Source organism: Cetorhinus maximus, chromosome 3, assembly GCF_964194155.1.
Source record: "Cetorhinus maximus chromosome 3, sCetMax3.hap1.1, whole genome shotgun sequence".
Lineage (NCBI taxonomy): Eukaryota > Metazoa > Chordata > Chondrichthyes > Lamniformes > Cetorhinidae > Cetorhinus > Cetorhinus maximus.
In genome coordinates, this window is record NC_135881.1 from 97,317,128 (window position 1) to 97,335,011 (window position 17,884).

General features: G+C 46.0%; 1 protein-coding gene across 1 annotated transcript in view; it reads left to right on the plus strand.

Moving 5' to 3' along the window:
* Positions 1 to 304: 304 nt before the first annotated feature.
* The window catches only part of hepacam2 (HEPACAM family member 2), a 182,191-nt gene continuing 164,611 nt past the window's right edge, over positions 305 to 17,884 (plus strand). The window contains exon 1 of the mRNA XM_078538751.1: positions 305 to 408. Within this exon, the coding sequence (XP_078394877.1) occupies positions 330 to 408 (79 nt within the window). The 5' untranslated portion in view covers positions 305 to 329. The remainder of the gene's footprint in view (positions 409 to 17,884) is intronic.

The window sequence follows — 17,884 nt, forward strand, 5'->3', positions numbered from 1 at the left end:
AAAACCCAATAATACTAAATATAGATAATCAATGCCCTTGTCGGCCATGCTCGGGCGCATGATGCTGATGGTGGTTTATTAACTCTGAAGTATGATCTTCCAGTGTTAGTATTTCTCCTGTATGTGTCAGTGCTGTGGTGTGTAAGTAGGAGGAGATGTTAAACTGATGGGTAGGTGCAGTGTATGTTTATGTGTTTTATCTCTCTCTCTTTCCGTGTTTGCCGAGAACCTGGGGCCAAAGCAGGAGTTGGCTCATTTCACTGTCAAACGAAACTAGGTAGTGTTGCACTCTAACAGAGGAACATCATTCACAGTCACCCAGGATCCCTATGGGACAGGATGCCTTCATGGATCCCTTCGGCCGCAAAACTCATTTTCTGCTGTACGAGATATGCATCCTGGCAATAGGTAAGAAAAAATAAAACCACAAGTTATTTGCATTTGATCATCAAAAGAGTTTTGAACTTAGGTAAACTAAACGACAATTCAGAGGTGGGATTCCCTGTCAAAGGCTGAATCCAACAAATCTGACTGTGTACCTGGAACTTCAGAATATAGATTCATTTACTCGTAACTGGAAAGGTTACAACAACATCGCCTTTTAGGGTAACCCATACTGAGGTGTTGCAGCTAGTGCATGAGACCAGTCAATAAGAGTAAGAATTTCATGGGCGCCCCGTCCTAACAGGTCACTTTCATGGACGGTTGGTTTAAATCGGTGGATTGTTTCTGCTTGTATTGAATAACAGTCCCTGGTTAAGCAGGATGATATAGCATGGAGGTTCCCAGCAGCATCTTTACCACAGCCTGAGCCTTTAATATTTTTGGTTAATAGGGCAGGAGCTGTAACGACGCTGGCCATTCGGTTGGCCCGAGGGAATACGAAGTGTGGATCTGCCGTTTGTCTTATCTGAAGCTTTTAAATTAAAACTCCCTTCAATCCTTTCAGATCCATTTCGATAAACCCTTTACTAACGACTAAAGATCTTCAAAACGTTCTGAACAAAGTTAATCAACATGATCAGATCTTTGTGTCGAAATTGTAATTTTGACAGACATTGCCGATAAGAGTCTCTCATTGGGACTATATTTTTGCAGAGATGTATATGGACCTGGTTTTGGAGTCACACAATAAGCCAAGTGGCGAAAGAAAAGTGATATTAAATATTGCAAATTGTGAACTTACAGGCACGTTTTTGGCTCTTGCGTCAGCAAGTGCTGCCTAAAATTAGGAAATGGAACTTATTTCACAGTACAGCTCCATACCCTCTACCTGTTAGCAGAGTGATGTTAATCTTACTGAAAATGGAAATATGTTGAGAAATAAAGAGGTGCAGAGCAGACCATATCTTTTTACATTCACTCGGCTGGAGCAGTTGAAGTCTATTAAATAATCACAATTCCAAATTCTCTTTGTTACATAAGTTTGCAATGAATTTTATGACCAGCATATTTTATGTTTATATTTTAATGTTTATGTCACCGCATGCTACAATGGAATACCAGATAAATTAAGCCTAAATAAGATCTGTGTTCTAGAGATTGGAATATAAGTGTCAAGAAAATGATTAAGAGGGAGATCTGTCAACCCCAATGATTATAGCTTTGTTTTTAAAGTGGCAACTTTAAATAAAACCACAGCGTAAGTGCAGAATTAGTAAGTGTGATTTTTGTTTGGCCCTGCCATAAGTGAAAATTCAAAGATGACTAGGTATTCTAAAATGTTGCATAACTGTTAAGATCCAGTGATTAAAGGGTGATTGGTGTGATTTATTAATTTGTTTTGTTCTTGAGAAACCAAGACGAATGGGCAAGGCCCAAAATGCAGGGGAACACCAAACTCAAAAGAAGTGAAAGTAAAGACAAGTAAATGAGGAAGTAATCATGATAGGAGCACAAAGGTTAGAGCCATCAAAGACAAGAGGTGGTAACTGATGTTAGACATGATGTAACTATGGCCCCAAAAAAGGCAAGAAATTGAGTTGGATCCTGAATATGACAGGCTGGAGCCTTCAGTCAAAGATTTTGATTGTTCTGTTGGGAAGGAGCCTCTTCCCATTCCCAGATATGGTCATCAGTGCATCTGGGAGGAGAACTCCTACATTAAGTGTTTCCAATGTTCCATTGCTCAGCAGGATCCCATGTAAGGTCATTGTTGATGGCATGCATGATGTCATACATGAGGCCAACTTGTGGGCGAGGGGGGCATCCCAGCTAGCCAGGATAATTGTAGAACCATGGGGGCAGCTGTGGGAATTTCTGGGGCAAGGGGATAAGGAACCTGGCATGACACTCGCAACCCAGCCAGATACTTTAATTGGATTATCCAGCCTGCTTAGTAGCAAGCACACCATATGCGCCCTTAGTGGCTCCCCACACACACAGACAGGCGCACACACACACACACACACACACACAGAGTCAAAAAAATCCCCAGGGATTAGCAGTGTATTTTAGCACTTCGCAATTTAAGGCAAATTTTAACTTTATTGTCTAGGTAGTAACCTGGCAGAGCAGGCCACCTATTTATTGTGGACACACTCAATTTTCAACCCATTAATTTGGCCTAAAATTTAGGCAGCTAGAACAATGAGTGGGCAATTAGCTCCACTAGATCACCACCTGGCCAGAAAGATGAAAATTACCCCCAATTTATCACTGTTGTGACATTAGTTTAAATAGGTTCACATATTTCTGAACCTCCAGAAATAAATCTTAGTAACTTCTGTAGCTTAAGCGTTAAATGCTAAAACTGTTTACCTTTTGATACATGATATAACATTGCAAAAACTGTGAAAATTTGAAACAACAATATTTGACAGTGGTTTGAAAATGTAAGCTATTTCTGAACAAGCTGTAATATGTTAAATGACAAATGTGAAATAATTAAGCAAATTTAAAATATTAAAATGCTGCCAACTTCATGAATTACTGAACATTTTCTTCAATTGGCAAAATATAGCAGGAAGGGTATTTCAAATATCTTCCACTGTTTGTTTCTCTTAACATCCTTCTCTCAGTCTCTTTCTTTAGTTTCAGTCAGTTTGTTTACCAATCAACATGTCTAATTTATATGTCAATAAAGGATTGGTCAGCATTTTGCTCCACATGCACACTGACTTCAAATTTTCTCCCATGGAAAACATAGAAACATAGAAAATAGGAGCAGGAGTCTATCATTCAACCCTTTGAGCCTGCTTCGCCGTTCAATATGATCATGGCTGATCCTCTATCTCAACGTCATTTTCCTGCTCTCCCCATATCCCTTGATGTCTTTAGAGTCCAGAAATCTTATCTATTTCCTTCTTAAGTATATTGAGTGACTTGGCCTCCACAGCCTTCTGTGGTAGAGAATTCCACAGGTTCACCACCCTTTGAGTGAACAAATTTCTCCTCATCTCAGTCCTAAATGGCCTACCCGATATCCTGAGACTGCGACCCCTTTTTCTAGACACCCCAGCCAGAGGAAACATTATCTCTCCATCCAGTCTGTCCCATCCCTGTCAGAATTTTATATGTTTCAATCAGATCCCTTCTCATTCTTCGAAAGTCCAATGAATACAGGCCTAGTCGGCTCAACGTCTCCTCATATGAAAATCCTGCCATCCCATGAATCAGTCTGGTGAACCTTCGCTGCACTCCCTCTATGGAAAATATATCCTTTCTTAGGTAAGGAGACCAAAACTACACACGATACTCCAGGTGTGGTCTCACCAAGGCCCTGTACAGCTGCAGTAAGACATCTTGTTCCTGTACTCAAGTCTTTTCGCAATGAAGGCTAATATACCATTTGCCTTCTTAACTGCTTGCTGCATTTGCATGCTTGTATCAGTGATTGGTGTACAAGGCCACCAAGGTCCCTTTGTAAACAACATTTCCCAATCACCATTTAAATAATACTTTGGCATTCTGTCTTTCCTACTGAAGTGGATAACTCCACACTTATCCACATTATACTGCATCTGCCATGTATTTGTCCACTCACTCAATCTGTTTAAATCACCTTGAAGCCTCTTAACACCATCCTTACCATTCAGAAAACTTGGAAATATTACTTTTGGTTCCCTCATCTAAATCAATGATATATGTTGTGAATAGCTGGGGCCCAAGCATTGACCCTTGCGGTGACACTAGTCACCACCTGCCACTCCGAAAAAGACCCTTTCTTTTCTACTCTCAGGGCAAAATTTTCCCCCTGTCGGGGGGGAAGTGTGGGGGTGGGCATGGTTGGGCGGCCCTTCGATCAGCACCCCCGATTGGGGGGGCACCACCATTTTTAATGGGCGGGCCAATTAAGGCCCGCCCAGCGTGATGTCCGCAGGGAAGCTCTACGCGCTTCCTGTGCGGGCGGGGGGGATTCCTAAAATCGGAAGTGTGCTCCGATCTCCCTGAGACTAAGTGCTGCCTCAGGGAGAACGGTTCCCAAAGTAAAAAAGTTACTGCAGTGAAAATTTAATTCACCATACATGTCCCCTCATGTGACAATGTCACATGAGTTGGGACATGGACATAACGTTAATTAAAAGTGTCTGTTAATTTTTTGATTCAGCGATGAAACCTCATCCTGCCCGTGGATGAGGTTTCACGCATTTTCAGGTGGCCGCCAGCACTCCCGACCTGCCCGCCAACTTTAAAGTTGGATGGGCAGGTCCACTAATGAGCTTAATTGACTTTTGAATGGCCTCAACAGACCGTTGACAGGTTGGCAGGCTCACAGCTGACTCAACTGTGCCCCCGCCTACCTGAAAATTGAAATAATGTGGGATGGCATCGGGAGTTCTACCTGACGTCATTGCGCGTCATTTTACATGTCAGCGAGCGGGCCCCGCCCCCGCCCCCACCCCCACCCCCGCCCCCGCTCGCTGATGGGAAATTTCTTACCTCTGTTTCCTGTCTGCTAACTAATTCTCAATCCATGCCAATATATTACCCCCAATCCCATGTGCTTTAATTTTGCCCACTGATCTTTTATCTGGGACTTTATCAAAAGCTTTCTGAAAATCCAAATACACCACATCCACACATCCACTGGCTGTCCCTTTTCTATTCTACTAGTTATGTCCTCAAAAAACTCTAGTGGGTTTGTCAAACATGATTTCCCTTTCATAAATCCATGTTGACTTTGTTTAATTCCATTGACATTTTCAAAGCCAAAGATGACCCTAACCCCATCAGTACTTTTATCTTTCATTTTTCTGTAATAATAAATTGATTATGTAAATTTATTTTGAGCATTAGATTTAGAGATTTACCAGTTGAACTTGGGAGAAAGTTCGATAATTCTAGTAGATTACAGGCTGGCAGCAATGTTCAAACTGCAAATGACAGTTCAGCCATTTGATATTCCCATTTCTTGGATGGTACTGCAGGCATCGAGGATATGCCTTGATAGTAGCTACAATTAACTCATCTACCATTCATGACACCAGCTCCAGCAGAATTGCTTGCCTCACCAAGATAGGACTCAGTGTTTCACTACTGCCTGCTGCCTACAATAGCAGTGCCAGCAAGTCATGCAACACACATCAGAATGATAACATTTTCAACATGATTACAGAGAGGAAAGTTATAAATGGCAGCAGTGTCAGGAAATCTAGCGAATGCAACCTTTGGTCTGTGTCTTCTTACAACCTGAATTAATTCATTTGGAATTTAATATTAAAATGAAAAGTCAACAAAAATTTCAACTTCATTTATTTTGGAAACATTCCTAAACAAGCAATACGAATTTTTCATAACAAGCCATACTTTCTTAGTCAGATCCATTATATTTTAATTATTGCAGCCACATCACTTGCATTAACACACTGAGTCTTTTGTTTATGGATCGACTTTCACATGCATGCTGACAGATATATTGTATACTTGAATATAGTCAATGGAACATTGGAGGGAAACCCAAACATAGCCTGAAGAAAACCTCCATAGCATGCTTTTAATATGGATTAGTGTATCCTGGAAGGAGTTTTCCATAATAAATGGAATACAGCAGACATTTCATTTCCACACCCACTGAATGTTCAAAACACTGGCAAAACCCAGCTCTACCTTTTCATCACCACTCTCGAATGCTCCATTGTAAAATTCTCCACTTCCAAAACCCTCTCCCCACTCACATTTATTGAGCTTTTAGTCACCTCTCCTAATATGCGCTTCTTCAGCTAGGTATCCATTTTTAGCTGAATCCACTTTTGTGAAGTGCTTTGGGAAGGTTTTCTATTTTAAATGCACTGTATAAATGCAACTTCTTGTTCTCATTACAAAAGACAGATGTCTTTGAGTATTTCAATACTGTATCAACATTCAGTAGCATGAGATGGTATCATCAAGTAAGATCTTCCATGTTGGCAGTTCCAATCTCAGTTGCCAGGGACCACCCTGTGGGTGCAATCATTTCCCAGCATAGAGGGGAATGGAAAATGGAATAGAATGTGATGACTTTTTTGGGCTGTGTCCTAATGTCACATGGTGTCAAGTAATGGTCAAGACTAACACTACAATGGCTTGGGAATAACTTGTTTTTTATCTTCATTTATTCATTTATGGGGTGTGAGCATCTCAGGCAGTGCTAGCCCATCACAAAATACCCTTGAGAAGGTGGTGGTCAACAGACTTCTTGAACTGCTGAAGTGTTGTAGGTATACTCACATTGCTGTTGTTGTTGTTAGGGAGGGAGTTCCAGGATTTTGACCCAGCAACAGTTAAGGAATGCCAATATAGGCCTGGATTTTCACCGAGTCGGATTGACTTGGGAGCCTTTTAAAATAGCAAGCAGGTCCCGATTCCAGCACTCCCCACGTCATTTCTGGGCTGTCTAATTTTCAGGCGTGCCTTTAAGGATATGGGCTGGTTCCTGTTAGAAGCCTACATCCAGCATTTCTGACCTGGCAGGCTCCATTGCGTGAATAACATGTTCTACTCCTCTGCAATTTTCATGGAGTTGGAAAGGTTTTTTAAGAGTCATGCTTCACAGCCCCTTGGAGGAGTCATGATCTCCAGTCTGCATGAGGGGACTTTTTAAAATGTAAGTTCAAAAGGTTCCCCTTTATAGGCCGCAATTGGTACGCAAAGATTAAATTGACCCCATTGTACGGCCTGCTTAAGAAGACCAGAAATGGAGTTGGCAAGCCCCACAGGTTGCCTCCCTGAAAGTGAAGCGATTGTTGAGATCTTTGGCCTTGTTGGTCCATTTTGACACCGAGAAGGAATTAATTTTAACATGTGACACGTCCCCTTATGGAATAGGGGCTGCCCTTTCACATCGGATGGCGGATGGCTCTGAACGACCCATTGTTTATACATCTCGCACACTCAATGTCACAGAGCGACAATACTCCCAGATTGAAAAGGAGGGCTTATCTATTGTGTTTGGCATCCGGAAGTTTCAGCAATATCTCCATGGTCGCCATTTCCATATTATATCTGGCCACAAGCCTCTACTGGGATTATTTGGGGAAGATAAAGCGAAGCCACCTATCCCATTGGGTCGCATCCAGAGATGGGCACTAATATTAGCCACCTGCGAATGCACTTTTGTTCACCGTTCCTGTAGTCAAATCACACATGCCGACGCACTAAGCCGCCTTCCCCTGCCAGCTAATAACGGGGAGTCTCCGATTTTCCAGGAACTGGCCTTAGTGCTACATTTTCTGGATCCTCCCTTGTTCAGACCAGACAAATCCGTGAGTGGACAAGCTGGGACCCACTATTGTCTAATGTCTGGGAGCAGGTCTTGAATGGCTGGTCAGGTGGATCTAAATCCAAAGAGATGAAGCCCTATTCTGATCGTAACTATGAACTCTCCTGCCAGGATAGCATATTACTCATGGGAGCAAGGGTTATTGGAGTGAAGGCCGTAATTAACCGAGCTACATAGTGCTCATCCAGGCATTAGCAGAATGAAGATGCTCGCACACTTCTATTTGTGGTGGCCAGGCATGGACTTGGATATAGAAACCCTGGTCAAAAGCTGTCTTCAATGCCAGCAGGTGCAAAAGCTCCCCCCTTAGCTCTATTGCACCCATGGGAATGGCTGGGGCGGCCATGGGTGCACCTCCACTTTGATTATGTGGGACCCTTTTTGGGCACAATGTTCCTTTTACTGATTGACTTCCACTCCAAATGGGTGGACGTCTATAAAGTCTGGTCACCCACGTCAGCTGCCACCATAGACCGTTTGCGGCAGAGTGTTACAGTGCATGGGTTGCCGGAGGTCCTCGTGTCCGACAACAGGACCATTTTTACCAGTGGGAAGATCCACAGGTTCACGACCCTTAACGGCATTACCCAAATCAAAACCTCACCCTAAAAAAACCAGCATCGAACAGCATAGCTGAGTGGGCAGTCCAAACCTTTAAACCTGGAAAGAAAAAGATGGAAGGGAATTCCAACGGCACAAGATTGTCCCGGTTCTTGTTTGCATACCGGACCACACCACACACAATGACCAGCTTTGTCCCTGCAGAACTACTAATGAAGAGATATCTTTGCACCCGCTGAATTTAGAGTGGAGGGTGGAGAAAGGCCAAGAGGCGCAGAAGACCAGGCAGGATGGTCATTGCTGCAAAAGAACTTTCATGGTGGGAGATGCAGTCCTCATGAAGAGCTTTGGATATGGGCCCAATTGGCCGTTAGGCGAGGTGAGGGCAGTAACTGGACCCCTCTCCTATAATGTATCAGTAAACGGCCGGATAATTAGATTGACACGTGGATCATCTCCACAAAAGAACATCAGTCCCACAAGAAGAAAGGCAATCTTCATCTACGTCTCGGAGGTCTCGGAAAAACAAGCCGAGGTTGTTGAACTGCGATGCTCAACACGTCCGAGAAAGCCTCCTGAGAGACTTGATTGTATATAGCTATTACTGTAAATAGTTCACATGTTATTAAGTTTGTCAACTGTATTTTTTTAAGTAAACGGGGAGGGATATGATAAAGTGAAACACCATGTGCCTTTAAGAGAATGCAAGTAGACTAACCATGTGACAGTACTAATCAATCACTGTACAGCGTGGGCTACTAGTTAACTGTAAGTCTAGAGCTGGAGGTGGTTGTGGGAGCACACAAGGTTTAGTGCTCTGCCTTCTGTTGCAATAAACAATCAAAGTTTGTTCTTATGTCTGTCTCTCTCCATTATTGATAGCGAGCATCAGCTAACAAGTGTACATGAAGGTGTGTAATTCGAGTTTGCTTGACTAGTGAACTCATAGACTCAAGACATAAAACACTCCCAGCTGCATACCCCCGTGCTGCCACCTCTGGGTCTGTCCTGCCGGTGTGGCAGGAAATATCCTGGGATGGTGATGGTGGTGTCTGGGACATTGTAAGGTACAGTTTGTTGTGTATGACTATGTCAGGTTGTTGCTTGACCAGAACAAAAACAGAATTACCTGGAAAAACTCAGCAGGTCTGGCAGCATCGGTGGAGAAGAAATCAGTTAATGTTTCGAGCCTTCATGACCCTTCATGAAGGGTCATGAAGACTCGAAACGTTAACTGATTTCTTCTCCACCGATGCTGTCAGACCTGCTGAGTTTTTCCAGGTAATTCTGTTTTTGTTTTGGATTTCCAGCATCCGCAGTAGTTTTTAGCTTTTTGTTTTTATCTCTGTTGCTTGACCAGGCTGTGAGACATCTCTCTCAATTTTGGCACAAGCTCCAGATGTTAGTAAGGAGGACTTTGCAGGATCGAATGAACAGGATGTGCAGGCTGTCATTTCTGGTGTCTAGGTTGATGCCAGGTGGTCCACCCAATTTTATTCTTATTTTATTTTTCTGTAGCGGTCCCTGAAGGCATTAGTGAACCAGATGAGATTTTACGACAATCCGGTTGTTCCATTATCATCATTACTGAGACTAGTTTTTTATTCTAGATTTATTAATTAATTGAATGTAAATCCCCCTGGTCTCCAGAGCATTAGTCAGAGCCATTGGATCATTAGGCCAGTAAAAGTACCACTGTGCTACTATTCCTTTATCATTACTACTACCTTTTCAGACACAGAGGATGTATAGTTGAGGAGCATCAGTGATGAGTGCAACACCAAATAAAAGGGCAATCGAGAATGTATCTGGACACATGGGCTGACTTTACCTGGGGATTCTTCTGATCATCAATTATAATTTAGCAGAGGATCCACAGAAACACCACTTATACCGTTTCTCCAGTGTTTTTGCAAATCTTCCATCAAAGTTATGGCAGACAATCCAGAGATGTCCTTCAGGAATTCAATCCCATAAAACAGAATCTTTTGTTTTTGTGGATTTCCAACACGTCTTAATATTGAGAAAAGCTCTGCAATGATAATGCAGCAGCTCTGACCCTGACCAATTTTTTTGGGTCATGGCATTGTCTTAGGAAGACTTTTTTATGTTCCTCTAATTTGAATATTGAATCATGGAAGCACATGGAATTGGAGGCAATCTATTGGCACAGGCATGGAATTGATGAGGAAACAAATCATAGGGATTATGGATAGAATCATCCCAGATTTATACTAAGTCCAGTAGTTGGTGGGAAAAAGGACGTTTTACCTGCCAGCCACAATGGCAGGTTTTCACACCGTATCGTCCCAATCCCGCCTTGTTAATCATGCATTCCTGGGAAACATGCCAGGTTGCTGGCAGGATGGCTTCTCATTCGCCTGTCCTGCTGTCACAACAGGTCTTCACTAAACTGGGTGCCATATTTAAAGGGTGCCCCTGCACAGAACTAGCTCTCTTCAAGGGATAGGAAGCTGCTGCAAAGTCATGGCTGCCAAAGCTGCCCCCAGATTTACTGACGCCTCTCTCTCGAGTGCCTACTGGACGCAGTGGAGGCCCGCCACAATGGCCTCTGCCCCTGCTCTGGGCACAGGCCAGAAAGCAAGGTGACAAATCCAGCATGTGGCAGTGGTGGTCAGCACCAATGCCCTGCAAAAGAGACCAGTCACCCAATAACAAAAGAGGATAAATGGTCTCCTCCATTCCGCCAGGGTAAGCCACTCTTCTCATCACTCTCAACTCACACTCACAAACCCATCACACATCCACAGGGCTGTCACTCACTGCAGGATCAAGGGACATCACCATTCACTCTCTCACACTCACTTTCATTGTCTTCATCCTGTCCATGGGACCACTCACCGCCCACACATGCCAGACATACTCACCATCTGGCCTGGCAGGCATCCTGCTTATACTTTCTCCATCTCAATTCATGCAGGACAAGCTGGCACATAACAAAAGACAGAGGTCACAGACCGGTGGAGGAATGCCTGACATCAAGGTCCTCATGGACTTTGGAAACAGAGCCATCCAGCTGGCCGACAATGATCTGGACCATTCCTGTGTTGACGGTGAGGTCGACGGTGCTCAGCCAAGTGAGGATCTAGCAGTGCAACATCCATCAAACAGCCATGCTGTGAGTGATGTGTCCTGTTTCACAGGGAACTGCCATTCAGTAATTATTTCTCCTTGTTTTCATAGGCACATCTGGAAAACAGCCAAGGGACTCCACAGCCCAGGTCCTTGGCTCAAGCCCCGAAGACACCTCAGAAGAGGAATCTGCTGAAACAGTTATTGAAGACCCATCACAGCGCTCACCCACACCCTTCTCTAGTGCAAAGACACACACCTTGATGGGACCAAGCTTTAGAGTAGCCTCTGGGGCAGAATCTGGTGAGCACATCGCACTGTCTGATTCACAGCAGGTGGCGGCAGGGACTTCCCAGGTTTCCGGCACTCGGAGGACTGTTGAAGGCCAGAAATCTGGGAACATGAAGACATATCGGCAGGGTTTGGAAGATTAAGATGTATTTGCTCAGCCTGGGCATGGGTGTTAATCACTTGTCCATAATGTTTGTTTATAAACTCCGAAGAATGTCTCCTTGCCTATGGCTCCTTGTTCTGATGAGCAGTGTTCTTATCATTCAGATATGAAACCTTTCTGCACAAGATAAAGGCAGGTGTCTCAGTCCAGGGCATTTCCCAGTGCTTTGTGCAACCTTCTCAGCACACTGATGGTGGGCCATCACAGTCACTGGACACATCAGTCAGGCCTGCACCTTAATGAGGCTTATCATTGCAGCCAGAATGCCCTGGGGCGGCAGCACAGAGTTCCATCATTCTCTCTGTGTGCTCCCAGCACCTTTGAGGTGTAGCTGGCCCCCATCTCATCAGCATCTGTATCCGGTGACAGTGTGGCCCTGAAGGGTTCAGCTCATGAAGGATGCCATAGGATCAGGAGAAGTTAAAGTTTCCCTGCTGCATCTCCATGATATGACCCTGTTCACAGAGCGCAAGCAATCTGCCACTAGCCAGACAGGAGTCATAAACTATGTGAGGATGTATGGAGTGTCCCCACTGCAAGTCATCATCATCATCCTGGAACGTAGGGACCATGGGCATCTCTGCGTCTCCATGACAGGAGCCTTATTACAGAAGGTGTATGCGCTGCCATCAGCCAGACTGGAGTCAAACGTTCACAGATGCAATGTGAGGATCTATGGTGTCTCCTCACTGCATGTCGTCATCGTCCTCCATGAATCCAGCAGCTATGAGGGCCTCCCGAGCACGCCTGCTTCATCTGGCCAGTGCGATGACCTTATTGACATCATTCTCGTTTTAGAGGACCTCCTCACCCTCATCCCCGTTCACATCCTCCTCATTGGAGGAGACATACAGATCCTCCATCTCCTCCTCAGCCAGGTTCTCCCGCTGTTGCAGTGCCAGGTTGTGAAGGATGCAGCTGTTCACCATGATGCGTGACACCCTCTGTGGACTGTATTGCAGGGCTCCATTGGACTGGTCCAGGCACCGGAACGTCATATTCAATATTCCGATGGTTTGCTCCACCAAGGTGCGAGTTACAGCAAGAGCCGCATAGCATTTTCTCTCTGCTGCAGTCTGAGGCCGCTGCACGGGCGTCATCAGCCACGTCCTCTGTGGGTAGCCCTTGTCCCTGAGGAGCCTACCCTGCAGCTTCTGTGGATCCTGGAAGACGTCAGGAATCTGAGACCTACTGAGAATGTAGGAGTTGTGGACATTCCCTGGGAACCATGCACAGATCTGCAGGATGAGTTTGTGGTGGTCGCACACCAGTTGAATATTCAGCAACTTGCAGTTGATATAGTTGCCCGCTTGTTTTCACAGAGATCTAAGCACAATGTGAGTGCAGTCGATGGCACCTGTGGAAAAGCTGAGATCTGTGCAAATCCCAGCACTTTTGCTTCCTGGCTTTCCTGGTCCTGGGCTAAATGTACAAAGTTGTGTGCCTTCACGACAACGGCATCACGACCTCATGGATGCATTTGTGTGGAGGCTTTTGATATCCCACAGAGGTCACCTGTGGACCCCTCAAAAGACCTACTGGTGTAAAAATTGAGCGCCGTGGTCACTTTCACTGCCACTGGCAGTGAATGCCCTCCATGTCCCCATGGTGCCAAATCCTGCAGCAGGTGGCAGATGTGACCGACCAGTTCCCCGGACATGCGCAGTCTTAGGTGACACTGGTTCTTGGTCACCTGCAAGAATGACAAGCGCCATCTATAGATCCTGGGTCTAGCTGGGCGCTGACCTGCGACTGTTCACTGTGGCTCTTCAGCGGCGTGCGCGAGAGCCCCAACTGCCCCTTCTTCCTGAGTGTGTTGCTCCTCCCTCTCTTCTTCTTTGTCCCTGCTCTCTGTGAGCCATGAGGCATATAGTTAGTTCACCAGGCTCAATGCTCCTGATGCACCCCTCCTGCAGGATGAAAGGGAGAGGCACGTGGGTTAGCATGGGTCCTCTAAGAACCTCTCTTGGTTAATTTTGAAGGCCCCTTAACGCATCCCAGGGAGCAATGGCCACTACTTCGATGGCCAGAGTTTAGTGCGCTGCGTTGCTGCCCGAAACCCCACCTACTTAAGCCCCACTCCACCTGACCGATTGCCAGCAGCTTTGCCCATTAGACGGCATGCTGTGCTCTTATCTAAGCCACAGATATTCTCTTAATCCACACTGCAAGGCTGTGCTGTTAGCTTGAACCATGGGGGAGACTGGCCCAAAATGGGATGATGGCATTGCAAGGGGCTGTGAGCGCCTCCACCAGTCACTGCTCCATGGGCAGATTTAACAAGGAGATTGCACAAAGTGCCCAGTCATCCAATTGTTCTGCAGTGCACTAAAATGCTCATTAGTTTGCAGTCTGTTCCTGAGGGATGAAAAGCTCTGGAGCATTTGGTGGCACTTTCAGGCCTGTGTGTTGCTTGAGTGGACAGATAAGCTAGAGGCCCAACTCCAAGTATGTCAATGTGGCTGCATCTGAACTGTCTCAGCTGTGGAGGAATGGTCACTTTATGCAAGGTCTCCCTAATGCATGGCCACTTCCCTTCACCCCGCCTTCCCCCACCCCGATCCCCCCATGTTCTGGTGCACTACCATCAACTGCAGTGCAACCCTTGCCCCCCACCAACTCACTCCAACCACAATGCAGCCCTTGCCCCCCCAACTTGCCCCAACTGCAGTGCAGCACTTTCCCCCTAACTCACCCCAACCGGAGTGCAGTGCTCGCCCCCCCTAACTCACCCAAACACTGTACACATTTGCCCCCTCCAACTTGCCCCCATCTGCACTGCAGCCCTTCACCCTCCCTCCAACTTGCCCACCCACAGTGAGCCCTTGCCCCAGCACCGCATCGTTAGCCAGCTGGGAAAAAGTTTTTTTTTGTTTTGAAAAATATACTTTATTCATAAAATATCTGGAAGAACATTACAAAACATTTCTAAATTGCCATCACAAAAAGTGCAATTAGATTCAACTTTTACACATGGATCATGAGGTGCATCAATACAATCAATGAATATTACAGTCATTTCAATATGGTCATTGCAGACAATCAGACAATGGTATTGGAGTTATCAACACACATCATGTTGCACTCTGAGGTGCTTCAATACAATTATAATACAATTAGTATTCACTGCATACATTCATTTTGAGCTGCACAGCCCGAGGGGCTCTAAACAGTTCCCAGTCCCTTGGTGCACTGTGTCAGAAAGGTCTTAGACAGCGACCTTTCCCCATTGCGCCTTTGCGGCGGCTGCCCCAAGCTTTAGTGTGTCCCTCAGCATGCAGTCCTGGACCTTGGAATGTGCCAGTCTGCAACACTCGGTCGGGGACAACTCTTTGCACTGGAAGACCAACAAGTTTCGGGCAGACCAAAGAGCGTCTTTCACTGAGTTGATGATCCTCCAGCTGCAGTTGATGTTTGTCTCGGTGTGTGTCCCTGGGAACAGCCCGTAGAGCACAGAGTCCTGTGTCACAGAACTGCTTGGGATGAACCTCGACAGAAACCACTGCATCTCTCTCCAGACCTTCTTTGCAAAGGCACAATCCACAGGGAGGTGAACAACGGTTTCGTCCCCACCACAGCCACCTCGAGGGCAACGTGCAGAGGGGGTGAGACTCCTGGCATGTTGGAAGGATCTGATGGGGAGGGCCTTTCTCACCACCAGCCAAGCTACATCTTGGTGCTTGTTGGAAAGTTCTGGCGAAGAGGCATTCTGCCAAATGACTTTGACAGTCTGCTTGGAGAACCATCTGACAGAATCCACCATCTCCTTTTCCCGCAGGGCCTCTATGATGTTACGTGCCGACCACTGCCTGATGGACTTGCGGTCAAAGGTGTTTCTCTGCATAAATTTTTCCATGAGGTACAGGTGGTGCAGCACGGTCCAACTACTTGGAGCGTTCCGCGGCAGCATGGCCAGACCCATCCTTCGCAACACCGGGGACAGGTAGAACCTCAGCACATAGTGACACTTGGTGTTTGCATACCGAGGGTCTATGCACAGCTTGATGCAGCTGCACGCAAAGGTGGCCATCAGGATGAAGGCAATGTTGGGCACGTTTAACCCCCCTTACCTAGAGGCTTGTACATCGTGTCCCTGTGGACACGATCCATTTTCGACCTCCAGATAAAGCGAAAGATGACTTGGGTGATCGCCATCGCTCAGGAGTGTGGAATGGGCCAGACCTGCGCCACATACAGCAACAGCGAGAGTGCCTCACACCTGATGACCAGGTTCTTACCCGCAATAGAGAGGGAGCATCGCTCCCACATGCCCTGTTTTCTTTGCACCAAAGACACTTGTTCCTTCCAGCTTCTAACGCATGCCCTGGTCCCTCCAAACCATATCCCCAGCACCTTCAGGCCATCAGCCCTGATGGCGAAGGGGACAAAGGATCAGTCAGCCCAGTTCCCAAAGAACATGGCCTCGCTCTTCCCACAATTTACCTTGGCTCCTGAGGCCAGTTCGAACTGGTTGCAGATGTGGATCAGTCTGCGCCCCGACAGCGGATCTGAGCAGAAGATGGCGACATCGTCCATGTACAGGGAGGCTCTGACCTGAGTGCCTCCACTGCCTGGGATCGTCACTCCTCCTATGCCCGGATCCTTCCTGATGGACTCTGAAAAGGGTTCTATGCAACACACAAACAGGACAGGGGAGACAGGGCAGCCCTGCCTGACTCCAGATTTAATAGGAAAGCTATCTGATTCCCACCCATTGATTGAGACTGCGCTACTGATGTTAGTATAGAGCAGTTGGATCCAGTTGCGGATTCCCTCCCCAAGCCCCATTTTGGAGAGCACATCCACCATGTAGGTGTGTGATGTTCTGTCAAAGGCCTTCTCCTGATCCAGGCTGATGAGGCAGGTGTCCACACCCCTGTCCTGCACATAGGCAATCGTATCCCTGAGCAGCACAAGGCTATCATAGATCTTCCTGACGGGCACAGTGCAGGTCTGGTCAGGGTGGATCACCAACTCCAGAGTGGACTTGACCCGATTGGCGATGACTTTGGACAGAATCTTATAGTCCACATTCAACAGTGAAATGGGTCGCCAATTCCTAATTTTTTCCCTTTTTAGCCAGCCAAGAAAAAGTGACTTGCCTGTCCCTTCACCTAAATGCACAGCATCTCAACCTTCAAGTCCAACAAATGACCCTTGTGAGTGCTGCGCAACATTATTGTGCACTCACCTCCGATTTACCCTTGAAGTGCAGCTCACCATATAAATGCTGTTGTGAAACATGTTGGCGTGCAATCTCGCTGATGTCCCCAAATGATCTAGCGTTAGGTTATGATTCCGTCATGCAGGGCTTCTAATTATATGCAGATGTATTGAAATGAAGTTACTGACATGCAGCAGTGGGAAACTCGGCCCGTGGACGATTGCAAACTGATTTCACGACAGCGTGAAACCGATTTTTGGCATTTCCGCCACATTGTTCAATCACACCCGCCATGATGCCCAATGCCAATGGGCACAGAAAATTTCGCCCAATGAATATAGACTAAAATGTGCACTGCTGCTGCCTCGGATGCCCACCCCTGTGGGTGCATTTGGCTATCTTGTTTCTTGTAGTCCAATGGCCATGTTAACACTTACTGGCCTGAAATTCTCTGCAAATGATTGTAATATTCATTGTTTGTACTGATGCACCTTGTGATACATGTTGTAAAAGTTGAACCTGATTGTACTTTTGTAATGGTGATTTTGAAATGGTTTGGAATGTGGTTGAAGATATTTTATGACTAAAGTATATTTTTGCAAAAAAAAACTTACTGGCCTGAAATGTTGCCACAATGGAGATGGTCTCTGGCATATGCAAAATGGCTTTGGAGGCCTGAATCCGGAAGTACTGCCTCTGAATCCGGCACCCAAAATTTTTGCCAGGGCGGGTGGAGGGGGAATGCAGACGGGTTGTAGTTTGCACATCCATGGCTCATGCAGGCAACTGCACATATTGGAGTGCAGCTGCCTGCAGTCAGATCCAATTTTTACTAGTGGGATGTCCAAAACACAACTTGTGTGCTTGAGACCTTTCAACAGAAGATGTAAAGCTGCTAAAGATCTTTGGAGAG